The sequence below is a fragment of the Alosa alosa genome, chromosome 15, assembly GCF_017589495.1.
Source record: "Alosa alosa isolate M-15738 ecotype Scorff River chromosome 15, AALO_Geno_1.1, whole genome shotgun sequence".
Classification (NCBI taxonomy): domain Eukaryota; kingdom Metazoa; phylum Chordata; class Actinopteri; order Clupeiformes; family Clupeidae; genus Alosa; species Alosa alosa.
The window spans coordinates 31,630,325-31,657,158 of NC_063203.1; the positions used below are offsets into that span (position 1 = coordinate 31,630,325).

General features: G+C 44.4%; 1 protein-coding gene across 7 annotated transcripts in view; it reads left to right on the forward strand.

The window, feature by feature from the left end:
- The first annotated feature begins 17,461 nt into the window (after window positions 1-17,461).
- Window positions 17,462-26,834, forward strand: part of LOC125308596 (NACHT, LRR and PYD domains-containing protein 3-like) — a 72,605-nt gene continuing 63,232 nt past the window's right edge. For 4 of the 7 annotated variants that reach the window (XM_048265152.1, XM_048265151.1, XM_048265157.1 and 1 more), the window contains exons 1-3: window positions 17,585-17,624; window positions 17,889-17,981; window positions 22,606-22,719. In XM_048265152.1, coding sequence (XP_048121109.1) covers window positions 17,617-17,624; window positions 17,889-17,981; window positions 22,606-22,719 — 215 coding nt within the window. In that variant the 5' untranslated portion in view covers window positions 17,585-17,616. Of the gene's footprint in view, window positions 17,548-17,584; window positions 17,625-17,888; window positions 17,982-22,605; window positions 22,720-26,834 lie in introns of those variants that run through there. The other 3 variants (XM_048265153.1, XM_048265154.1, XM_048265155.1) reach the window with 3 other exon arrangements.

A 26,834-nucleotide genomic window follows, 5' to 3' on the forward strand; every position in this document is an offset into this window, starting at 1 on the left:
CTCCTCAGCACTCATGCCCAACCCCCCCCCCCCACACACACACACCTACAAGACTTTTAGCACTTTTACATCCCTCTCCCTATGCTACAGACCTTTTATTTATTTTCTTATTTCATCACACGTCAAAACACACACACACACACACATCTGACTTTTGCACATCTCCATAGAACTTTTTTATTTATTATTTTTTCCAGCTCCTCCATCTATCTACCCATGTCCTTGATTGCCCCCCTACCCCCCCATCCCCAACACACACACACACACAAAACACACACACTTACATCATCACTGTCATCACCTCACATACATACAGCACACTGCTTGCTACAGTAAGCCTCCTCTACTCCCCTACATACACAGCACATTATTTCATCAGGAAGCTTCTCCAACACACATCCCCAACATACTTACAGCACACTGCCCCAATACACAGCACATTGTCTCATGAGGAAGCTTCCCCAACACACATGTGCACACTGCCCTCTCCCCACATACACAGCACACTATCCCATCTCCCCTGTCATCCCCCAACACACACACCAAGACCGTTGGCAGTTAGGTTAGCCCCTTTGAGCCGTGGATCTGCCCAAGGTTCCTTCCTTGGTAAGGGTTTTTCCTTGCCCTGTTGCTCTTGGGTGCTCCTTGTTGGTGCCCCAATTCAATCCTCCCCCACTTAATCTAGTAAACCCCTCTTTTACTGCACTTTTTACCCCCCCACTTTGCACAAATAGGCTGACACCAGACATAATTTCACTGCATTTCTTACTTCCAGTAACTATATGCATGTGACAATAAACTTCCTTGTATCCTTGTATCCTTGATTAACAAACTCGGCTGACACCATCAACGTCAAGTTAACGTTAACTAGCTTCCATTGGGCTGATGAGCGCCTTGGCTAGCCTGCCTCTCTGAAGTCCCTCATCCATCCGTGACGCTGCACATCCAATGTCTGGACGGAGGGATTGCTCAGCAAGGGTGCCTAACGTTAATCTGCAAGAGATCTGCAGCTGCCACGACCACCCAGCTGCGGCTGACATGCGAGCTGCCATGCTAGCATCTACCGTTAGGTGCCTAGAGTCTGGATTGAGTGCTAAGGAACTCTGATGACAGCGTCAACCATGAAACAACAAACAACAAATGGTCACTGTCTAGGACCACCGAGCTGATAATCAGCAGGGTCGCCCATCACAAATTCGGACTGTCTTGTTCTTCCAGTGCTCTCCAGACTACCAGTGAATTCTCCGGGTTGGTCAGTTATAAAGAACTTTGTTGTCGTTGCATCGGTTGTGAAGCCCTATAACCAGTAGGCCACGGCTGCCCAAGTATACTTACATATACCAGTACGGGAGCATGCCTATGTTCCCACAGCCATATGTCCCCTTACCCTAACCCACACCTCAGGCCTAACCCTAATCCTAGAAATGTGGGACACGGATACAAGGAATTTGTGCTCTGCATTTTACCCAGTCGGGGGTAGTGTACAACACACCCACACAAACAGTGTACACCCATTCAAACACACTAGCACACTAGGAGTATACAGTACATACACACCCGGAGCAGTGAGCACACTAGGAGTATACAGTACATACACACCCTAGAGCAGTGAGCACACTAGGAGTATACAGTACATACACACCCGGAGCAGTGAGCACACTAGGAGTATACAGTACATACACACCTGGAGCAGTGGCCAACCTTTGATCCGGCACTCGGGGAGCAGGATTCAAGGGCACCTCATCTATGGATATGGATGTGGGAGAGCGCTGTTAACCCTTAAACAGGCAACGTGCACCAGGAGATACATACTTTTTAACATCCTCTGGGGGCATTTCTAAAAGAAATTCCAAATCAAGTTATGATTGATCAAAAGTCCTGTCTGTTATCAGTCTGTAGGTCACATGACTGGGTTCAGGTTGTTTGTCATTATGTAGTTAGCTTGGTCAGAAATCAAAATGGCCGCCAGCGGTAGTACACATGCTAACCAAGTGGTGAGTAATTACATATAAATCATAGTTATTATATATTACATATTACATATATTATAATATTACATATAATAAATCAATCATATTAACTCACATAACTGATTATGACTATTGTCTAAATATATTGATAAAGAAAAAAAAGCCTAACTGTGTTTGTGGAGTTAGTTTAGTAACTTTGAAATGTATGTATCCCCCAGGATACGTTGCCAGATTTGTCATGAGCTCTCTCTCTGCCTGGTAACACGCGCTGATTAAAGTCTGATGACATCCACCTGTTCCTGCTCTGCTCTGCCTCACCCTCGTTTACCTACCAGCTGCACTGCATTCACCACTCATCATGCCCGGTATATAAAGCCTTGCTTTTCAGTCCACACTTGTCAGATCGTCTGCAAACCCGCACCAGTTACCTGCCTGTCTTGGAAAACGACTCTTACTCTTTGCCTGTGAACCCAGACCCGCTCGACTACTTCTTTGATCTCCAGCCCCGTAATCTTGACCTGCCTTCCGTCTCTTCTACTTAATACAGTCTAGCCCTTGACTGTACTGCTGCTTCGCTTCAATTGCTGTTGTGTGTGTGTTTCCCCAGGACTTCCCGGATCATCCAGCTCCTGCCATTGCTGCTCGGCTATTGGGGAACACACACACGCAGACTCTTGGAACTCCCCGAACCCTGAAACCCCTGTAACCCCAAACCCTTAAATAAACATTCTAACGTGACGCTTTTGTGGTCCTCGCCCTGTTTGGTGTCTGACAGTACGATCTGACCAAACATGGACTCCAGCGCACGGTCGAACCAGCAGCATGGAAACCGACGAACCAGAACCACCCACCGCCATGCAACGCCTGGAAGAGACTGAGAGAGAGGCAAACCGCAACACTGCTGACACTGCCTCCCTACTTCAAGCCGCCTACCAACAGCTTCAGCAGTTCCAGCAGCAACAGCAACAACTTGCAATGATCATTCAACTTCTCACCGCCCAGCACCCGAAGTCTCCTGCCCAGTCCACTGCTGCCGTGGCTGCCGGAGCCCCAGAACCCAGGATCGGCAACCCAGAGCGTTCAGCGGCGCGACCCAACCCAGGTACGGGCGTTCCTGATGAGCTGCCGTGTCCAGTTTACCCTGCAACCCAGGACTTTTGCCACTGAAGGGGCGAGGGTCGGTTACGTGATCACTCACCTGACGGGCCGAAGCTCGACTCTGGGGAACGGGCGGAGTTCGAGCCCAGACCCCAGCATGTGCAACCTTCAACCTATTCGCAGAGGAGATGCTCAAGGTATTCGATTTGGAATCCACCACAGCCAAGGCATCTCGGACCCTGATGAGTATTCGCCAAGGCAGAAGGACTGTTGCGGATTACTCCATTGACTTCCGAACTGTGGCAAGTCGGAGCTCCTGGAACATGGAAGCATTGGTGGATGCCTTCCTCCACAGCCTGGCGGACTACATAAAGGACGAGCTGGTTTCCCATGATCAACCCCCACTCTTGATGAAGCCATTGCTCTGGCTGTCCGCATCGACCGCAGGATCCAGGTCCGCCGTCGAGAGAGGGCGCCAGAGTCCATCCACCAGCACACGGAGTGTCCCAACTGCCCTTCTGTCCGCACCTGCCACACCGCCTAACCAGCCGGACCAGTCTGAACCCGATGGAGATCGGCCGCCAGCCTCCCTAACCCCTGCAGAGCCCAGCGACGCGATCACCTCCAACTTGTGCCTATACTGTGGTGGTGATGGTCATCGAAGTCGCCACCTGTCCAGCAAAAGGCCGGAGCTCACCAGATGTAGGAGGAATCCGGATGAGCTCAATGAACATTCCGCCCTCCATCAGCCGTAAACCCCTCATCCAAGTCTGTCTTTACCTGTCTGATTCCACCCACACCCTGGCAGCCCTGGTGGACTCTGGCGCAGAAGCAAACATTATTGACACAGGACTTGCTCATCAGCTGGGCTTGGAAAGCCATCGCTTGTCCACTCCTGTTCCAGCCCGGGCCCTGGACGGTCACGTAATTGGCACAGTTACCAGCATCACAGCCCCCATCTCAATGATGGTGTCAGGAAACCACCGAGAGACCATCCGCTTCCACCTGCTCAGCTCCCCAGGCCAACCCCTAATCCTGGGCTACCCTTGGCTCCGTCTCCACAATCCTCACCTCGATTGGGCCTCCGGAACTGTGAAAGAGTGGGGAAATGCCTGCCACCTGACCTGTTTGCGTGCTGCCTCGCTGCCCCCCGGCTCAGTACCCCCCAGCACTGCCCCCGACATTTCTAATGTCCCTGAATGTTACCATGGCCTCCGAGAGGTGTTCAACAAGACCAAAGCCACATCTCTGCCCCCCACACCGGCCCGCATTTGACTGTGCCATTGATCTCCTCCCTGGGACTGCTCCACCCAAAGGTCACCTCTACTCACTATCCCTCCTGAAAGAAAAACTATGGAGGTTTACATCAGGGACTCCCTGGCAGCTGGACTCATCCGCCCGTCTTCCTCGCCAGCTGGTGCCGGGTTCTTCTTTGTGGGAAAGAAAGATGGTTCTCTTCGCCCCTGCATTGATTATCGAGGTCTGAACGATGTCACAGTGAAGAACCGGTACCCTCTGCCTTTACTCACCTCTGCTTTTGAGTTGTTCCAGGGATCCACTATTTTCACCAAACTGGACCTTTAGAAATGCTTACCACCTAGTCCGAGTAAGGGAGGGTGACGAGTGGAAGACTGCATTCAACACCCACACCGCCATTATGAGTACCTGGTAATGCCATTTGGCCTCACCAACGCCCCAGCCCGTATTCCAGGCGCTGGTGAATGATGTGCTGCGGGACATGCTGAATAAATTGCCTCGTGTACCTGGACGACATCTTAATTTTCTCAGAACTCTGTCCTAACACACTCGTCATGTCCAGCTGGTTCTTCAACGGCTCCTGGAGAACTCCCTTTATGTCAAAGCGAGAAATGCGAAGTTCCACGCCAGACTGTGTCGTTCCTGGGATACATTGTCGCTGAAGGCAATATCCAGATGGACCCCGCAAAGGTCTCGGCAGTTACCTCCTGGCCAGTTCCGGGAATAGGAAGAAGTTGCAGCAATTCCCTCGGTTTGCCAATTTCTACCGGAGATTCATCCGAACTACAGCTCCGCCCCTCCCCTCACAGCTCTGACCAGCATCAAACACCCCTTTTCCTGGACCCCAGAGGCCAACACAGCCTTTCATACCCTCAAGGCCCGGTTCACCACTGCCCCCATCCTCCAGATGCCGGATTCAGACCGCAGTTCGCTGTCGAGGTGGATGCCTCAGACGGGAGTCGGGCCATACTCTCTCAACGGGCAGAGGAGGACAACAAGTTGCACCCCTGTGCATTTTTCTCTCGCCGCTTTCACCTGCAGAGCGCAATTATGATGTTGGAGACCATGAGCTGTTGGCAGTCAAGCTTGCCCTGGGAGGAGTGGCGCCACTGGCTGGAGGGGTCCACAGTTCCGCTCCTGGTCTGGACCCATCACAAAACCTCAAATACATCCGCAACGCCAAACGCTCTTAACCCCAGACAGTCCCGCTGGGCCTTGTTTTCACCAGATTCAACTTCACCCTGTCATACCGCCCAGGTTCTCGAACACCAAGCCGGACGCCTCTCTCCCGTCAGTTTCATAAGGATGACGCCCTTCCCAGGAACATGCATCAATTCTGCCCGATCCCTGCGGCCGAGCTGCCCTGACCTGGGATATCGAGGAGGAAATTCAGGAGGCCCTCCGTGACCATCCCAGTCTCAGTGCATGCCCAGACGGTCGCCTCTTTGTCCCAGAGAATTTGAGGTCCCGGTCATACAGTGGGGACACAACTCCCGCCTTGCCCACCGGGCTCCGCCCGCAAGACCTGCCATCTCCTTGCCCAGCTTCTGGTGGTCTGCTTTGAGAAGGGATGTCCGAGAATTCGTCCCTGCCTGCCCCACCTGCAATCAGAACAAGTCCTCCACTCGCCCCCGCTGGTTTTACTCCAGCCCTTGCCTGTGCCCACACGCCACCCTGGTCCCACGCCTCCTGACTTTGTAACTGGCCTCCCACCATCAGGTGGGATGACGGGTCATTCTCACTGTGGTTGACCGGTTCAGCAAGATGGCACACTTCATTCCCCTCCCTAAACTGCCATCTGCCAGAGAGACTGCCCAGGCTGTTCTTGATCATGTCTTCCGGCCTACACGGGCTGCCTAGGGATGTTGTCTCTGACCGAGGTCCGCACTGGGCCTCCACATTCTGGAAGGAGTTCTGCTGTCTTCTAGGGGCCACAGTGAGTCTCACCTCTGGGTTCCACCCCCAGTCCAATGGTCAATCCGAAAGGGCAAACCAGGAGCTGGAGAAGGCGCCATGTGCATGGTTTCTCGCAAAACCCCAGGCTTGGGCACAACAACTGACGCGGGATAGAGTATGCTCACAACTCCCTCACCTGCTCTGCCACTGGTATGTCACCTTTCCAGTGTGTGTATGGCTACCAGCCCCCCTGTTCCCCAGCCAGGAGGGAGATGTGTCCTGCCCGCCTGCCCTCGGCCATGCCCGCCGCTGTCGGGCTGCATCTGGTCACAAGCTCGTACACGCTACTCAAATCAGCTGTCAGCTATGCCACTGGGGCTAACCGCCGAAGATCGCCGCACCCCCGCCACCGTGTTGGCCAGAAGGTGTGGCTGTCAGCCAAGGATCTCCCACTGCGGGTGGAATCGCAGAACTGGCACCTCGATTCCTCGCCCGCTCCCTATCCAGAGGGTCATCAGCCCAACCGCAGTCCGCTCCAGTTGCCAACCTCCATGAGGGTGCACCCTACTTTCCATGTTTCAAAGTCAAGCCGACGATGAAAGCCCGCTGGTCCCCGCGCCGCTTCCTCCTCCTCCTCCTCGCCTCCAAGACGGTGGGCTGGTGTACACCGCTCGACGCCTGCTTCGTCCAGACGGGCGAGGTAGGGGCCTCCAGTATCTCGGGCCGACTGGGAGGGCTATGGGCCTGAGGAGAGAACCTGGGTGCCAGCCAGTCGGATTGTGGACCGACACTCATCAGCCGACTTCCACCGCCTGCATCCTGATCAACCTGTAATCCGTAGGGGCCCCAGAGGGGTCCCTAACCCCCTGCCCGCCCGGCTTCCTGTCCTGTGCCTGACCCTGACCCCTGTCTCGTACCTGTCCCGCCTTTCTGTCCACTTAACCCTCCAGCTCCCTCCGAGGATGAGGATGTTCACTGACCGCCGGAGGAATTCTAGCCCTCCACCGGCTCCCTCCGCCCGGGCGGTGTCACTCTTGGGGACTTCTGGGGCCGCCCTTAGGGGGTTCTGTCATGAGCTCTCTGCCTGGTAACACGCCAGCTGATTAAAGTCTGATGACCTCCACCTGTTCCTGCTCTGCTCTGCCTCACCCTCGCTTACCTACCAGCTGCACTGCATTCACCACTCATCATGCCCGTATATAAAGCCTTGCTTTTCAGTCCACACTTGTCAGATCGCCTGCAAACCCAAGCACCAGTTACCTGCCTGTCTTGGAAAACGACTCTTACTTTTGCCTGTGAACCCAGACCCGCCGACTACTTCTTTGATCTCCAGCCCTGGTAATCTTGACCTGCCTTCCGCCTCTCTTCTACTTAATACAGTCTAGCCCTTGACTGTACTGCTGCTTCGCTTTCAATTGCTGTTGTGTGTGTGTTTCCCCCAGGACTTCCCCGATCATCCAGCTCCTGCCATTGCTGCTCGGGCTATTGGGGAACACACACACGCAGACTCTTGAACTCCCCGAACCCCTGAAACCCCTGTAACCCCCAAACCCTTAAATAAACATTCTAACGTGATGCTTTTGTGGTCCTCGTCCTGTTTGGTGTCTGACAAGATTAGGGTATAAAATTTGGTCAATGGGTATTCTGTGAAGTATTGAAAATGTAGTTTCAAACAGGAAGATATGCTAATATACACTGCAAAAAGAGATGTTATCATGTATAGGTATGTACATTATGACAGTACAACCATATATTGCCCTTCAGGGTATCACAGTTAGCTCATTTTATGGCAACATAAAAATGAATAGAAGAGCGAGAGAATGAGCGTGATGGAGGAGATCCCTGAACACTCTTCACTAGTGATGAAGATGAGGATAATCAGGTAGAATTGAGATCCCTGAACACTCTTTAGGCACTAGTGATGAAGATGAGGATAATCAGGTAGAATTGAGATCCCTGAACACTCTTCACTAGTGATGAAGATGAGGATAATCAGGTAGAATTGAGATCCATGAACACTCTTCACTAGTGATGAAGATGAGGATAATCAGGTAGAATTGAGATCCCTGAACACTCTTTAGGCACTAGTGATGAAGATGAGGATAATCAGGTAGAATTGAGATCCATGAACACTCTTCAGGCATAGGCACTAGTGATGAAGATGAGGATAATCAGGTAGAATTGAGATCCATGAACACTCTTCAGGCATAGGCACTAGTGATGAAGATGAGGATAATCAGGTAGAATTGAGATCCATGAACACTCTTCAGGCATAGGCACTAGTGATGAAGATGAGGATAATCAGGTAGAATTGAGATCCATGAACACTCTTCAGGCATAGGCACTAGTGATGAAGATGAGGATAATCAGGTAGAATTGAGATCCCTGAACACTCTTCAGGCACAGGCACTAGTGATGAAGATGAGGATAATCAGGTAGAATTGAGATCCCTGAACACTCTTCACTAGTGATGAAGATGAGGATAATCAGGTAGAATTGAGATCCCTGAACACTCTTCACTAGTGATGAAGATGAGGATAATCAGGTAGAATTGAGATCCCTGAACACTCTTCAGGCACAGGCACTAGTGATGAAGATGAGGATAATCAGGTAGAATTGAGATCCCTGAACACTCTTCACTAGTGATGAAGATGAGGATAATCAGGTAGAATTGAGATCCCTGAACACTCTTCACTAGTGATGAAGATGAGGATAATCAGGTAGAATTGAGATCCCTGAACACTCTTCAGGCACTAGTGATGAAGATGAGGATAATCAGGTAGAATTGAGAGTTACAACTAGAGACTGTGAATAGTTTTGCTGAGGAGGAGGAGGAAGAGGAAGAAGAGGCGATGGAACAAATGCCTAAAAAGCTAAGGAATTTAGGTGACTGCTTAAATTGAACATATTTACTGAAGTGAGCAGGCCAACCAGCTTAACCAATGAGCAGTCCCTTATAGAACTCAACAGTCACCACCTACCTCCCTAAGGAGTCAGGTACTGGATGTGAGTTCCCCATTAATTTCCCCATTTGATGTCTGGAAAAATCTGTATAAAATGTTTTAGGCCTGGCCTTAGGCTGACCAGCTATGGTGTGAATCGTGATCGTGCAACATTTAATTTTGTGCAAAACAAAAACGAATAGAAAAACAACAAAAATACATTATATTATACATATGTATACAATATGTATTCATTTAATTTCCAATCGAAGGAACTACTAATCCCATGATCAGCTATTGTGAATAATGCATTTTCCAATATTTGCCAACCTAATGATAGTTTAACACACTTATTTTTGACTGTAAGATAAGATGAGTTACTCCACGGTTTACATTAAGCCATTTCCACTTCAAGGTAAGCAAAACAGTTTCCACTGGATGGCCACACATAGACCTGTGAGGTTCTATATGAGTATATATAATCGCTTGATCATGCCATAGCTGATTTTAACCTTAGACTATATAAAATAGGTTTTATGTCTACATTGGATGGTTAATTTTTTTTTTTATGATTTATAATCCAGTTCTCAAAGGAGAATGTGAATTAGATTGTTACTTCCGAAACCTGAGTGGGCGGTGACTGTTAAGGTCTTGGTATGGATGGCTCCCTGCAAAGTTCCCTTGTTATACACATAGCATAACACTGTTTGAGTATGTACAGGCTATATTTTGCTGCCATTTTGGTAAATCAAAAAGAAAGGCCAAATAAATTTATACAAATACTGACAAATTGCCAAGTTATCTCATTTAATATCTTTGTGTGTACTTCTGCTAAAAAGTTTAAGCAGCTGTCAACGGCAAAAAGCCCGTAGACTCAGAGCATCCGATGAGATGTCATCTCCATAATATATAGTAGAATTTGATACAAATAATATGAAATCCATTTTAAAAATAGTATTTATGACATAAATGATAAAGGAAAGCAAGATTTTATCAGTTATAAATGAGAAATGGAAAAGTTCACCAATTTGATTATTTTTATACCTTAACGGGCAACGTATCCCAGGAGATACAACTCATAAAATCCAAAATATTCAAAATATTTCAAAAATGAGTGTGGAAATGTTTTCCTTAGGTGCAAATGAGACAGAATGTAACATAAAATGATTTTTTACTACTATTTTTTTACTCTTGCCTGTTTAAGGGTTAAGTCACTCCCCCCACCTTCATTTGTCCTACCAGTCAGGGATCAAACTGACCACCCTTCAGTCACAAGTCCGATTCCTATAACCAGTAGGCCATGGATGCCCAGAGTAATTGACATTAATGCTATGGCTGACAAATTAGGAGACAAATGTTATGATTTGTTGGCTGTTCATGTATTGTTTGGTTGTGACAGTGTGTCATATCCATATGGCAAAGGAAAAAACTCATCAATCAATTTGATGCGCAAGAGGAATCTTGATTTGAAGAATTTTACAGATGTACTGTAGAAGCTGATGAGCATGAAGGCAGGAATGGATTTCCTTTCTTGCCTCTACTATGGAAAGACTGTTGATAGCCTCAGTAACTTGAGATACTGTACATGCTATTCACCCAGAAAAGAGACCCTCCTAAAATAAAGAGTCTTCCTCCAACAAGAGAATATGCAGTGGAACACATCAAGCATGCATGGCAGCAAGTCTTTCTGTGGAGAGCAGCTGGCAAAAAAACACCTCCTGTGCCTGTTCATGGCAATACTGACATTGCATCCAAAACAGTTCTACAGCTTGTTGCTTGTGGATGCAAGGCAGTGCCAGCATGCTCCAGGGCCTCTTGCTGCTGTCAGTTAGATAGACTACCATGCACCACCTACTGCCATGGCAAAGGTGGTGAACAGTGTGCAAATAAAAATTTGAAGATGGCTACACTTTCAGTGGAGGATACTGATGACAGTGAGGGAGAAATGTTTGATTGAATGAATGTTTTTTGGAGGAGACATTTGATGTTTGTGATGTGTACAAGGCCAGCCTGGCAACATGTTCTGTATATATTTGCTTTCAGAATCTGTGAGAAAGTTCTACTTTGTTCCTTATAACTTTGTCTATTTGACTAATTGTTGAGGGTTGATACAATTTGTTGCTCAGCCTACCATTTCAGCAGTGTGACCTTACCAGGCTGTACAGTTATTATGTACTAGTCATCAGAGGTGGAAAAAGTATGAAAATATTGTACTCAAATAAAAGTACCAATACTTTGATTAAATATTACTCAAGTACAAGTTAAAATACCGAACTGAAACTGTAATCAAGTAAAAGTAAAAAGTAGTTCATTTAAAATGTACTTTAAGTAAAAGTTACTTAGTTACTTTTTTTTTTGGGGGTTTACCAGAGACTTTCTAATGAGGAGATATAGCACTCAAAAAATCCTCCATAGTAATGCATTGGGGTTAGTTTGTAACGCCAATATGGCAGTTGTCTACACATCACAACCCTTCCACGGCAAAACGTCGACATGTGAATACATTGAGCCAATCATGTGGTGTGCTGTGAAGACATCGTGCCAATCATCTGTTGTGATCTTGCCGCTGGAGCAAGATTGGTGTCGTGAAGCCTTACGCACACGCATTTCTGCTGAAATAGATGCACGATAAGTGCCCAAAAGCGCTGCAATATGGCCTGCCGAAAGTGGAGGGACTTGCCTAAAGGACTTTGGTCCTAGCTCGGGTTGCTGCAGCCAGCAGCTAAGGCAGCAATATTCATGCTCCCAGTGTGTAGCGCTGTAGCTGGAGCAACTCGAGCTAGGTAAAACCGATTGTTTTAGTTTTGTTCATACCGACAGTACTCCGTGACGTTGAGAAATGGAGATCTATGTGAAAAAATGTGAGTTCTCCTTTAAGTTTGAGCAGTAGTTGATTTTCAAAGTTAGTTGCACTCATCCTTGATCGTTTTGCAGTGAACAGTAATCCAGCACAACTGAAATGCCTCTCACAGGCAGCTGAGGCAGGCAGGCCAATGTTGAGTTGCAGAGTTTTTTTAGATTTGGAAACGAGCAGAAGGTTCAGCACATTAAAGGGCGTCAGACTGGGGAAAGTGGGAAGTATAGGGCCCCAATGGAGGAGAGGGCCCTTGAAAAGTGGAATACGGGGGGCACAACATTTTCACCAGGCATTAGCAATAACTTAGGTAATCCACACACAAAAAATCCAAACAACTCCATAAGTAGAGTCATGTGGAAGAACACAGGGAAAAAGTATTGAACACGCTTAAGAAAAAAGCACTAAGGAAAGGGAAGGAACGAGCTGGAATCTGTAAGTAGTTAGAGAGTAGTTATCCTTTCTATCTGTGCAAATTAATATAAGCTTTGTTAGTAGCCTACATATTGATGGGCTATAAAAAGGTTTTTCATTACCAAGGTGTCACACAAGAAACATTTCATGATGGATAAAAGCAAAAAGCTCTCCCAAGACCTTTGCAACCTTATTGTTGCAAAACATATCAATGAAACTGGTTACAGATGCATTTCAAAACTTCAGAATCTTCTAGTAAGCAGCATGAGAGCCATTATCTGCAAGTTGAAGAAACATCACTGCATCATCAACCGGCCATGCACAGGATCTCCTCGCAATATTTCTGACCAGGGAGTCAGAAGGATAGTCAATTCCAAGGGCAAGGACCACTCTGAGAAAGCTCCAGAAAGACTTGAAGGCAGCCAATTCAATTAAATTAAACCGTTCTTGAGATCAGGATTCACAAGAGGGACCCCTGGAATCTGTTTAGAACAATGGGCCAAAATCGCACCTGATACTGCGACTAATAAGTTTTGTCATACAGGAAATGTCTTGAAGCTGTCATTACAAACAAAGGCTTTTCCACCAAGTATTGAAGAAATTTCAGTAGGCACGTTCAATACTTTTTTCCTGTGTCATTCCACTTTATTACACATAACTGTTATGTTTGGATTTTTTATATGTGTTAATATAATGTGTGGTGAAAAATTTGAATAGACTCACTAACCCTAACCCTATGAAGTTCAGGCTAATTACTGAAAAAAAAATTAAGTGTTCAATACTTATTTCCACCATATATTTATTTTACCTGAATATTTTAACTTCCAAATTAAATGTCAAAATGACAGGACTGACTGGATTTTGTATACAAAACATAGTGAAAACTGTCTAAGGTCACTCTCACTCTCCCTTGATAAAGAGCTAAATGGTTTAGTCCGCCTGCACGATAGTCTATCTTTTGTTTATTTAGTTTAGCATCGCTAGTAGTGGACTGCTAATTGTTGTGCTGCTGGTGCAATGTCTTTCTCCAATAAAGCCAAGTCAGGTTACCAAAAACAAAGGCCGAAACAGGAAAAATAGACATCAAAATGAGGGGAAACGACTAATAAACTTCTTTCCAAAGAAAGGTTAGCACAAACGTCAAAACACAAAATCCCATGGTGTTTGCTTGAATAGGCTATCTCCGCAAATCATTAGTGCTAAAACGAACTGAGACAACCCATTGAAATAGCGGAAAATACTGTACACTTTCATAGGTTAGGCCATCACTTTCCATCACAGTCACTCCATCACTTTCAGAAAGACTGCATGGCTTCAGCTTGATTCATGTCCTGTTGTAGGGCGATTTTTTTTCTCCCTTTCTGTTTTCGTTAGTCTTAACTTTTTTTTTTTACTCAAGTAACGGATGGGATTTTTGATGTAGCCGGCACAATACTTCACTCAAAATGTAATCAAGTAAAATTTAAAATACCAATTTTATAAACTACTTAAAAATACAAAATACACAGAAAAACTACTAAATACAGTAACGTGAGTAAATGTATTTCGATACTTTCCACCTCTGCTAGTCATTTTTAGCTTGTTTTATAGACATGATTGATTTCTGTTTGAGAAGAGCTTTCATTTGATACCATACATGATGGGTTTATACAGTAATGTGCATCTAGTTATTTTTTTATAGTCAAAAAAGGGGGCGTGGTCATTTAAAAAAATGCTCGGAAGGTTCTACCTGACTACATGTAAATCTCCCTTGGCTACTTGCCTGTCAGTAAAGTTGATTATTGGTGTCACAACAGAATTCAGATGATCAAGAGAAGAAAATTGAAATGTAAGGGCAAATTATAAAGGCAAGGAAAAACACTTTAATTTGTGTCCATGTTATGATTTGTTTTAAAATAAACTTCATGATATGATATTAAATTGTGATTAACAAAGAACCCCAACAAATAGAAATAAAAAATAAAATAAAACATTCTGTGTGCAGGATAAGTGTCATTCTTAATGATGAGTGTTTTCACATGGGGTTAAAGACAACAGGAAGACACAGTAGCATAGTGTCTACACTACAAACACACACAGAGAGATCAGTATAAGCAAAGTCCTTCTAGGCAAGTCCCTCCACTCGGCGGCCATATGGCAACACTTTTTGGGCTCACCGGGCATCCATCTCGGCAGGAATGCGCGTGCGCAAGGCTTCACGACACCAACCTTGCTCCAGCGGCGAGATCACAACACATGATTGGCACGATGTCTTCACGACACACCACATTATTGGCTCAGTGTATTCACAACACAGCACATGATTGTCTTAATGTATTAACATGTTGACGTTTTGCCGTGGAAGGGGTGTGATATGCGTAGACAACGGCGTTACATACTAACCCCATGCATTTCTATGGAGGATTTTTTGAGTGCTGTGTTTCCTCATTAGGAAGTCTCTGGTATAAGTAATTATAGGCTACTCTTTTGATCCCGTGAGAGAAATTTGGTCTGCATATATCCCAATCCTTGAATTAGTGAAACACTCAGCACACAGTGAGGTGAAGCACACACTAATCCCAACGCAGTGAGCTGCCTGCTACAGCGGCGCTCGGGGAGCAGTGAGGGGTTAGATGCCTTGCTCAAGGGCACTTCAGCCGTTCCTACTGGTCGGGGTTCGACCCGGCAACTCTCCGGTTACAAGTACGAAGCGGTAACCAGTAGGCCACAGCTGCCCCCAGGGGATCAGGGGAGGTTAAAACAACAGGAACGCCAAACCTGGCTTATTTTGATAAGTCTCGCTAATTTTAGTGAGAGTTCTGTTACATTAGTGTGGTTAACGTGAAACCCAGCTTGGTAACTTTGGGAATTTATGCCACAGAACTAGCTGGTCCGTAGCAGGTTAACTTTCAAGCTATATTAAGCTGTGTTGCAAGGTAGAAGGGTCCCCATCAAACATGGAATACAGTGTTTGTGTGATGTTCATCAGTTACTCTCTACAAGGCCTCAATGGACTGATTAGGTGATGGGGTCAAAGGTCAATGTCAGGGACAGGGGCCTGTACTACAAAGGGAGCTTAACCTACCCAGATGTAACCCAGGGTTACTTTGTTAAACCGGGGTTGACAAAACCTGGTTATCTTAAGTGGTGTTAATTGGTACTACGATGCTGATTATGAAGTTGATTTGTTGAGCCGGGGTTAACCTAATTGGAGTTTGTGCGCGTTCACATAAAAGGGGCAGGTTGTAGCGTAAGTCACCACTTTCAATGATGACGCGATCACCTTATTTTACGGATGAGGAATGCACAATTATTATGACAAGTTATGAGGAATTAAAACCCACTCTTCGACAAAAATCAAATACGTCGGCAGTGAGCAAAGCAAGGCTGTTGGCAACGTATTGCAGATCGGGTAGCCTAAATGCCTAAAAGTAAAGTTTTATTCCCACATGTTCTTCAAATATGTGTTACGGAGGATTAGTAGCTTGCGGAATGTCTGAAATGAGCTGAAATAATTAAATAGCCTATTTTGGTAGAAAGGCCTACAGATGCAACCCATTCAGAAGTGGGCATATAGATTACAGTAATAAGGATAATTGAATGTTTAAGTAGCCCCCATTGACTGATTTAGTGTATGCCTAATCCTGTGAACATTTCAGATGCAACATTGCCAAATGCACATGGCAGCAGGTGAAAATGAAACACAAAAACATTATTCAGAATAGTAGGTTTATATAGTTATAGCTTGCATTAATATTTATTAATTATGAAAACATGTAGGCCTAGCTTATAGCCTTCACTTGGCCTCTGTTTTACAGCTAACAAGAAAAAGGTGTCTTTGAACACTACTGTAGGAGGAAAGGCACCAGCGTGTTTTACAGTAGCAGAGGAGTTGGCCATCGCAAAAAATAGTGAAAGGCCGATTATTGAGGGGGTTGAGGGAGGCATTCGGTTGGATTCTGGTGCTGTGGAAATGTGTAGCCTTTATGTGCAGGGTACAGTAATATGACATTCAATTCAACAAGTTTGTTAAAATGGTGATTTTAATTTATTAGGCCTACTGTAGGCTATGTCCGATTTATTTTAGGCTATTCTTGCTCAGATGTTCAGCATACTGTAGGCTTATGTCCGATTTATTTTCGGACATACAGTATTCTTGCTCAGATGTTCAGCATCACCGATGGAATACATGAATGTCCATGTACGGGCATTGCTATGAGACGTCTTCCTAGATCATCTGACAAAGATAACGAATTCCCCCTGCGCTGACAATCTATATCTTCATAGAGAATATCGTCCGGGTAGGCTATATATATTTTCTGGCGGTCTCTAAAACCCCTCGCCCTGCGAAGAGAGTCCCTCACGATTTGCGCTCCAATGTCGTATGGATCATCCAGGTACGCCGACATGTCTCGGGAGAAATTGTTAGTGGAGGGGTGGTACTTAAAGGGTGTGGTTAACGGAAAACTCGGGTTAACCAAGAACATAACCTGGTCGGAGCAGGTTTGAGATGCAGCGTAAATTGCCATGGCAGCATACCTCGGTTAAAACCTATCCACCTTTCGTAGTACGGGTTAATCGGGAAGTTACGCCACACGTGATCAATTTACTCTCGAAGTTACCCAGATAAGCCAGTAACCCCGCTTCGTAGTACAGGCCCCAGGTGTCCTATATGTCATACAGTGTTTGTGTGATGTCAAGATATCAGTGGTAGTGTCATGCGTAACTGAAAACATAGCTGACCATGTGCTGTGTTGCTATACATGAATCAGACCTGCTTCTTGCACTGTGCAGTCAGCAACCGGCGGGGGGAGTGACTCAGTCAGTGCTGCAATATGTTTTCTTTCACCTCATGAGCTGTTGTGAATTTACATTATGTGTTTAAACTAATAGTGTCTTACGCACTGTCTCCTCATTATAAAGTCTAGCCTACCCACTGTAACATACCCCATACGGGGAGGCCAGAGTTTATAAGGTGGTGGCCCCAAGGGGGCGCCCCTGCTACTCAAACATTTCAAACTAGAACCAGCCAATCAGCAGCCCAGGTCCAGACCAGAAGTGAAACAGAAACTTGACTTCGGACGCTTCAATTCCTGTCGACAATTTGGGAGACTGCAGTTCAAAAGGCTAGTAAACGGTGAAGTACTTCGACAAATGGTCTTTAAAAGCACCAGCATGCGCCATTAGGCGTTTTCAAGGCTATAACATGCATACGTAGGCTATAGTCGAAATGCAGCGCTGTGTCTGTCTGAATGGTTGTGCTAAAATGAGTTTCAGGAAACGTTTAGCCAACATCGTGATTCGTGAACATGGCTAACATTTGAGTAAACTGTTTTTAGGATTATTAGTATTAGAGCATCCATTCTGAGCATCATGTTGGATTTTTACAGTAGGAATTTTCTTTGAGCTTTTGAGGCAACGCCTAGAGAGGATGTTGTTTTGATGGACGTGTGTGTGTGTGTGTGTGTTGTTCTCTAGGATGGAGGAAACTAGCTCTACACCCAACAGGAAGAGTGATGAGTGTGTGGGTCCAGGGAAAAACTTCGCAGGAAGAGACTCTTCTGCTGTACAGTAAGATTCAAATATGATGTGTGTGTGAGAGAGTGTGTGTGTGTACACAGTTAACAGACAGGAACAGTGAGATAATGTTCTCACGACAAGGCAGGCTACCCACGGCCATGGAAAACCTGTAAAAGTCATGGAATTGTAACATGTCCAGGCCTGGAGAAATCACGGAATTCAGTGAATTCATTGAAAGCCGCTCCGTCTGGCATCATGTTTTTAAGTATAAGTATATATACTTTTTTGATCCCATGAGGGACATTTGGTCTCTGCATTTAACCCAATCGGTGAATTAGTGAAACACAAACAGCACACACACAGTGAGGTGAAGCACACACTAATCCCGACGCAGTCAGCTGCCTGCTTTAACGGCGGCGCTCGGTGCCTTGCTCAAGGGCACTTCAGCCGCGGCCCACTGGTCGGGGCTCGAACCGGCAACCCTCCGGTTACAAGTCCAGAGTGCTAACCAGTGGGCCACGGCTGTTTTTGTTTGTATTTATGTAATGTTCGTAATTTTATGTAATGTTCTGTTAATTTTTTGTATTTATTTTTCTAGTTAAATGTAGTCACTCTTTATTTATGTTATTTTCGATCGTTTTTGTGTTATTCTTAGTCCTTTTTTTCTGATTAACAAACTCGGCTGACACCATCAACGTCAAGTTAACGTTAACCAGCTTCCATTGGGCTGATGAGCGCCTTGGCTAGCCTGCCTCTCTGAAGTCCCTCATCCATCCGTGACGCTGCACATCCAATGTCTGGACGGAGGGATTGCTCAGCAAGGGTGCCTAACTTCAATCTGCAAGAGATCTGCAGCTGCCACGACCACCGAGCTGCGGCTGACATGCGAAGCTGCCATGCTAGCATCTACCGTGCCTGGAGTCTGGATTGAGTGCAAAGGAACTCTGATGACAGCGTCAACCATGAAACAACAAACAACAAACGGTCACTGTCTAGGACCACCGAGCTGATAATCAGCAGGGTCGCCCATCACAAATTCGGACTGTCTTGTCCTTCCAGTGCTCTCCAGACTGCCAGTGAATTCTCCGGGTTGGTCAGTTATAAAAGAACTTTGTTGGTGTTGCATCGCGGAAGACACAGCTGTGCGCAGTTTTCATCGCGGGTCATCTTTGCCCTTGGACATTTTCAGCCGGTTGGAAATTGGACTAATTTTATTTTTAATTTTTATTCATTTTATTTATTAATTTGTTTGTTGTATGTCTTGTATGTCTTGGTGTCACGGGTAAGCTGGCGACTACGCCGCTCCGTCCGGCATCTATTGTGCATCTGTGTCAATGACAATGTCTTATATGTGGAGCGCTTTGGGTTGCACTCTGTGCATGTTAAATGCGCTATACAAATAAATCTGACTTGACTTGACTTGAAAGTCGTGACATTTCATGTTGTCATACTAGACACATGGTAGGAGGTTGCATAGGCTGCATGTGACAGACTGGGATTGTCTCCTTCCTAATAGAATGGTGGGGATGGGTATCGCCAGGCCATTTTGTCAGGGCTTCAGTCCCAAATGTTTTAAGTGTATTACTGTAAGTGTTTAAATCAGACTATTGAACAATAAGCAGGCCCCACTGAGGGGACTACCTCATCTAGGCTCAGAGGTTTTTGAAGGAGAGCGCTTCATCTAGCTAGCAAATCAAGCTCAGTGATTCTGCTTTTGTGAGAAGGCACTTTAAAGCAAGAATTCCCATAGGCACACCTTTAACAAATATGGCAGCTATGTAAATTATCCTAAATAATACCAACCCTAATGCACACCTTTAACAAATATGCCAGCTATTAGTCCAGTCATTTTATGAAAAAAGGTTGAACAAATTGCAACAGAAGAAAACTTAACTGATTTTGTATCCTCAATATGTCAATAGTAAGGGGAAAAAATAGGGGAAAGTTTAGAAAAAGACCTAAATATACCCTATTCTTGTGCCTATTCAGTATTTTTCTCACGCAAATAGGGGAAAAGAATACCTTCACAAATAACCATGAAAATTACTGAGTTGATTACTTACATCAAGACAAATAAAAAATGTATTACAAGTTTTGTGAAAGTGTTTGTTAACATGGGCAAACAGGGCAATGTAATTACGTATAGCTAATTTGCATAAACACCACAACGGAGCTAAAAGTCCAGGGAAAATAAGGTCTGACCCAAAACTAATTGCAACATAATCTATTTTCACATTTTTATATTTATTTTATAATTGGTGATCTAAACACCATAGTATAAGTCCATGAAAATCCAGTTGGTGGAAATATGTTAAAATGCATTAGTTGGTGGAAATATATTTTATGCATTATCCTTCAGCAAATACTGACAAAACTGTAATTAGAATGTTGTAGAATAAACTTTCTCAAGAATATCTGACCCCATCTAACTTAACATGGAATTTTAGAATCTTGCATTGTTGAGGAACATTCTTTTATTTTCAAAGAGTTATTTGGCTTATTTCAGACTGGTTTGTTGCAAGATTGGTGTCTATTTTTACATTTTGGCCCTTTGAATCAATGGAAATGGTTGTTGACTCTTTAAATAGAGTCAGTGTGTTTTGCATGTAAGTATTCCACAATGTTAAAGTTGTACAAACACATAGTTAAGCATTATTCAGCCTAGGAAAGTGTTTTTGGTGTTTAATCTGATTTAGAGGTCACTGAATCATATACAGTATATCACACTAAAGTATCAGTCCATCATTTTCCAAGACTTATAGTAATTTACCTCTGAATATTTATTGATTGACTGATTTACTGATATTGACCTTTTGAGACAAGCGCCTAGAGAGAATATTCTTATGATGGATGTGTGTGTGTGTGTGAGAGAGAGAGAGAGAGAGAGAGAGAAAGTAACAGTGACAACCAACCAACTAAGCCCGCCACCCCCCGCCCCCGCCTGATGCCTCCTTGCCTGTGCCTGTTGAAGTGTCCACGACCATGGCAACCTTGACAGGGACAACAAGGAGGCGGACATTGCACTACCCTATCCCATCCATAGTGTTCTATTGCACCCTATCCCATCCATAGTGTTCTATTGCACCCTATCCCACCCATAGTGTTCTACTGCACTACCCTATCCCATCCATAGTGTTCTATTGCACCCTATCCCATCCATAGTGTTCTATTGCACTACCCTATCCCATCCATAGTGTTCTATTGCACTACCCTATCCCACCCATAGTGTTCTACTGCACTACCCTATCCCATCCATAGTGTTCTATTGCACTCTATCCCATCCATAGTGTTCTATTGCACTACCCTATCCCACCCATAGTGTTCTACTGCACTACCCTATCCTACCCTATCCCATCCATAGTGTTCTACTGCACTACCCTATCCCATCCACAGTGTTCTATTGCACCCTATCCCATCCATAGTGTTCTATTGCACCCTATCCCACCCATAGTGTTCTATTGCACTACCCTATCCTATCCATAGTGTTCTACTGCACTACCCTATCCCACCCATAGTGTTCTACTGCACTACCCTATCCCATCCATAGTGTTTTATTTATTTAAATGGACATACTGTAATTACACTTATACTTAGCCATATTCTACTGCTCTTCATACTATTCATCCTGCACATACACTTATTCTTACTATAATGTTACTGTTTGCGCACTACAATGGTACCACACTGCACATAGCTGTACATACTGTACATATCTGTTTACAGTATATGGTTCATACTGAATATCCATTTTTATTCTGTTTTTTATTTATATTATTTTCTGTTAATACACTGAATATATCTATATTATTCTTACTACTATTATAATGTTACTGCGCAATAGTAACATTGCACATATCTGTTGTTCATACATATTACATAGCCATATTTATTCTGCTTTTATAAGGTAACTGCTAATACACTGCACATATTTATATTTAATTTATACTACTCTAAACCACCTTCTGTAAATCAACTGCATGCTACTGTCTACACTGCACTATATGTATTGTCCTGCCTATGCACCACCTGATACTTTGTACATCACATTGCACTTTTCTGCTTTTTTTGCACTTGTGGTTAGACACAAACTGCACTTAGTTTCCTTTGTACTTGTACTCTGCACAATGACAATAAAGTTGAATCTGATGTTAAAAACATTTAGCCGTGAAAGCAAGTTATGTTATTATTATGGGCTGCCGTGGCCCACTGGTCAGCACTCTGGACTTGTAACCGCAGGGCAGCCGTGGCCCACTGGTCAGCACTCTGGACTTGGAACCGCAGGGCAGCCGTGGCCCACTGGTCAGCACTCTGGACTTGGAACCGCAGGGCAGCCGTGGCCCACTGGTCAGCACTCTGGACTTGTAACCGCAGGGTTGCCGTGGCCCACTGGTTAGCACTCTGGACTTGTAACCACAGGGTTGCCGGTTCGATCCCCGACCAGTGGGCCGCGGCTGAAGTGCCCTTGAGCAAGGCACCTTACCCCTCACTGCTCCCCGAGCGCCGCTGTTGATGCAGGCAGCTCACTGCGCCGGGATTAGTGTGTGCTTCACCTCACTGTGTGTTCACTGTGTGCTGTTTGTGTTTCACTAATTCACCGATTGGGTTAAATGCAGAGACCAAATTTCCCTCACGGGATCAAAAAAGTATATATACTATACATTTTCTTGTTCTCTAGGAAGGAGGAAGATGGCTCTAAAAGGGGCTCTCACTCCCCTACACTCACCGCGAAGAGTGAGGAGTGTATGGGTCAAGCAAAAACCTTTACAGGAGGAGATTCTTCTGCTGGACAGTAAGACTCAAACTCAAATAGTTATGATACGTGTATGTGTGAGTACGAGTGTATGATTAGCAGACAGAAGCAGTGAGATAATGTTTTCAGGGTGTGTGTGTGTTTGTGTCTTTGTGTTGTTTGTAGGGCTACAACTATAACAGTTAACTGCTGTCACACTTTTAAAGGTCTCATCTCATGGTTTCTTCATTAATGTTGCAGTGGTCTGTAGTGTTGATGAATGCCCTGTGAGCCGGTTTTGGTGAAAAAAATGCTGTGCTGCGTCTGTTTCATGCTGTTCTAGTTTGGTGGGGAAGGTGGGCGGGGAGGAACGACTGGATTTCGCCTCTAGTCATGATTATTAATGACATGCTAATGAAGTCACCTCTGATTGGCTAACAGTACTGTGACGCTTCCTCCAGTGCGTCCTCATCCGATTCTGCCTGTGCTATGCTCCATATTCAACTTTACAGTGCAAAAACCTGGCTAAAACTCGAGTCAAAACTGTTGCACAAAATGTCTTCGTAGATACAACTTCATGTGTTTGATCCGAGTAGGAAGAAGAACCGCTTCCTGATCGTTTGTCGGTGAACGTTGGTTTAATAGAATGGTAACAATTGCATGTCCGTTTAAAATTTCTCCTAAAAGAGGTAAACGTTTGTGGCAATAGTCATCTTGCATTCAAGTAATGAACAGTTGGAAACGTTTTAAAATAAAGACCTATTTCTTTACAGTCAAAAGTCTTTGCAATCTTCCTAGTAGATATTTTACTTCACAACACAGGTTATAAGCACCCTAAATGCAGTTCAGCCACTGACCTAGCCTGCTAATTGTATGCTATCGGAATAGATAGTTATGGTTTGAATTCCATGATACTATCATTGAAAGACCACTTGGTTATAGCTCAATATATATATATAGATCTAAATGCCAACACACTTACCTACTCCTAGCTATATTTCGCTGGAATTGCACCGGCAGAGAACGTGTGCTGCAAGACTTCTCCAGTAATGAGTATAAACTATGGCTTTGATAGCCTACATTGGCAGAGGTTAGCCTACTCAAGTTGTTTTCTGTCAGGTATGACCCTTAGGAAAAAGTACTATTGGAATCTTATAGTATAAGACTATAATATCCTATAACCGCTATAGTTTTTCTATAGTAGAGTTATTAGTAGTACTTCTACAGTATGTCCCAAAATACGTATTCCTATAAGATTACTATAATATTTTGTCCCAAAATACTATAAGATTCCTATACTACTTTTTCATAAGGGGATTGCTCATGTGGTTAGAAAAATGGGCAACACCAATACCCCTGTTGTCTGTATGACCCTGTTCCCAGGATTAGAACCAGTCTGCCTTAACATAATGTACTCCCTTCAAAATGCACTAAACATTCGACTATGACTACTATGGCCCTCTGTGAGACAGAAGATATGAAATGTAAGAAACCTTTAGCTTAAAAGGGACAAAAACTGATGAAACTCCTAAAACAAATATACAAAACAGGTCAATTTTCAATAAATAACTTTATTATATTTACATACAGCAGTGGTACTCAATCTCAAGTGTTCCACAAGTAGATGTGGTAAAATATATTAGATGAGTTGTTTGCAATATTGAACCAACTTGTATGTAAATCCAAACAGTTCTGCAACACTGATGTAACCTATGCCAGTTTAAATCATATGAATCCTCTGACACCATAAGCAAGGTGCAAAGACAACAAGCAAGGTGGATCAGTGAGAAGGCCTATTGTGTAATATACTGTTGAAGTAGGTCTACTGTTTTTTTTTTTGCTAGGTGGTCCGTGAAACACTGACAAATAGTAATATTGCAGTCTATTAAAATAATGCAAACACAAAATTATTTTTTTAGGGATTTTTTAGGGATTATTTAGGGAAAAAGGTCTGAGTTGCTGTTTCGGCTTGTATTGTCCTGGGGATCCGAAGGGACAACATACAAAACACATTCGTTGGCTGTGATGATTCTATTACATTGTTCTTTGATTGCGCTGGGCCATAGGTGGAGCCATCAGGTGTTATTGTGGAGATGTCGCTTTCATCCTCCTCCTCCTCTTGATCAACCCGAGGTCTTCTAGCTGGCCTTGGATGAACAGGCTTGATGGCAGTAGAGGTAGCAGGCCCCCATGCCCATGGTGTATGCGAAGTGCTTGTATCAATATTCATACTTTTCATTAAGTATTCTGTTTGGGTACCTAAAGTAAATAAATGTGTATTACTGTCAAGTTACAAGATACTAATAGTACACAGGACATTCACTATCTCACACAAAACTGTACTGGCACAATGGAAACAAAAATATTTTAGTCACTGTGGTAAGGTGTATGATTTACTAAGTAGCACACCCACAAGAAGACATTCGGTAATATCAATTCTATCTGTTATGCAATTCATGGGTTTCATCAGGTCCATTTTACAGGTGTATTAATCAAGCACCATGCAGTCTGCATTCATAATCGAGGTGCTTGATTTTATACACCTGTGGAAAGTGACCTGAAGAAATCCATGAATTGACTTTCCCAAACATTGACGAGCACATAAGAACCTGTATTAGCCTACTAGAAAAAGACTTCTAGAAACTAACTAGCACAACAATAAAAGTTAGATCACAAACCTTTTGCTTCTAACGTGATGACCTAATGTAGGCTAGAAAGCTGTGTAGCCTGACATGAGGATGTGCTCTGGAAGACATACAAAACACTAAGTAAACAGCAAGTAATCAAACAAAACATCATTGTAGGCCTACAAAGGTCAATGTAATAATGGCAAGAAGACATAAATTAGACTGAAGTGTAAATACCTGAGCTCTAGTGATAGCAACTTAGCCTAATAGTGCACGGGTATTGTGTTTTTGATTTTCCCTATTTAGACTAGAACAATACCCGTACTTAGTTGAGCATAATATATTGTTGCTAATATTATTATTTGTGGTTTAACACTTAGGTTAGAAGATTATAGGTTCAACAAGCTAAATCTCTGGGTAGTGTGGTCAGTTTCTTATGAGTGTAGCTACACCAGGCACGAACTGAAGCATTCCGTTCACGTTATGTACTGCAACAATTAGCTTCCAATAGGCCTAATCAATGGAAGTAGCTACACCTGGCGTGTTAGTGGCCTGTAGGCTACGCTCGGAAAATAGACCATTCCTCTAATGGATTTTACCAGAGCCCTTCCTATTAGACATTCTCTGATTTTACACGTCCGCTGAACAGAACACTTCAGTTACGCGGCCTGGTGTAGCTTCCTGTAATATAGGCTAGCCTAAGCCTAGCTTGTAGGCTACCCTTTTCATGCATGCTAACGTGAAGAATATGAACATGCTATTTTGTAACAGACGTTAGGTGGAAAAGTTTGTTTGTACTTACAGCCTGTGAGCTGGTGGTCGATCATCATGACGGTACAGAACCAGGTTTTCAGAACATCGATGCAAAACCACTTTCTAACTGTAGGCAGTGAGTGTGGTCGAAATGATTGGAACACAGAACTAATGTTGCATTACTTCGGTGGTGGTGTTCCAACGATAAATCCGAACCATTTCTTCCTCAACTCATGTTTCTAAGGCAAGGCATGCAACATTGTTGTGTTATTGCCACAAACACAGGCACGACTTTTTTCCGCCATGTTAGCAACTTGCTGTTAACTCCTACTAGCTGCAGAGAGACAATCCCCTAGCCGCAAAATCTTCCAGTCTTCCTGTAGGCGGTCACAAGCCAAGGTGGGCGAGGCCATGAATAATCAGTTTCCCTCAAGGCCATTGTGAAGGGGCTCTTTCTGATTCGCTTTGTTTTTCGTGTATTTTCTTTCATTGGCTAATGGGGGTAGAAGATAATTTTCACGTGCAGCATGCATATGCAACTTGGAGTGAGCTGTAGTATTTCGAAAGTAACAAGTATTAAACGGTTTCTCAGTGAATGAGACCTTTAAAAAAAACAAATGTGTATATTAGACATAATCGACCCTGGATATCCAGAGTTCTCACGGGAGCACAATTTGAATTTTCTCAGCGCATCACTCTGGCAATGATGCTCATTACTTATGTCCCTTGTATCGTGGGGCACCAATCACATCGGTGTAACTGATATAGGCGGGCCGGAGACGAGCTAAACAGATG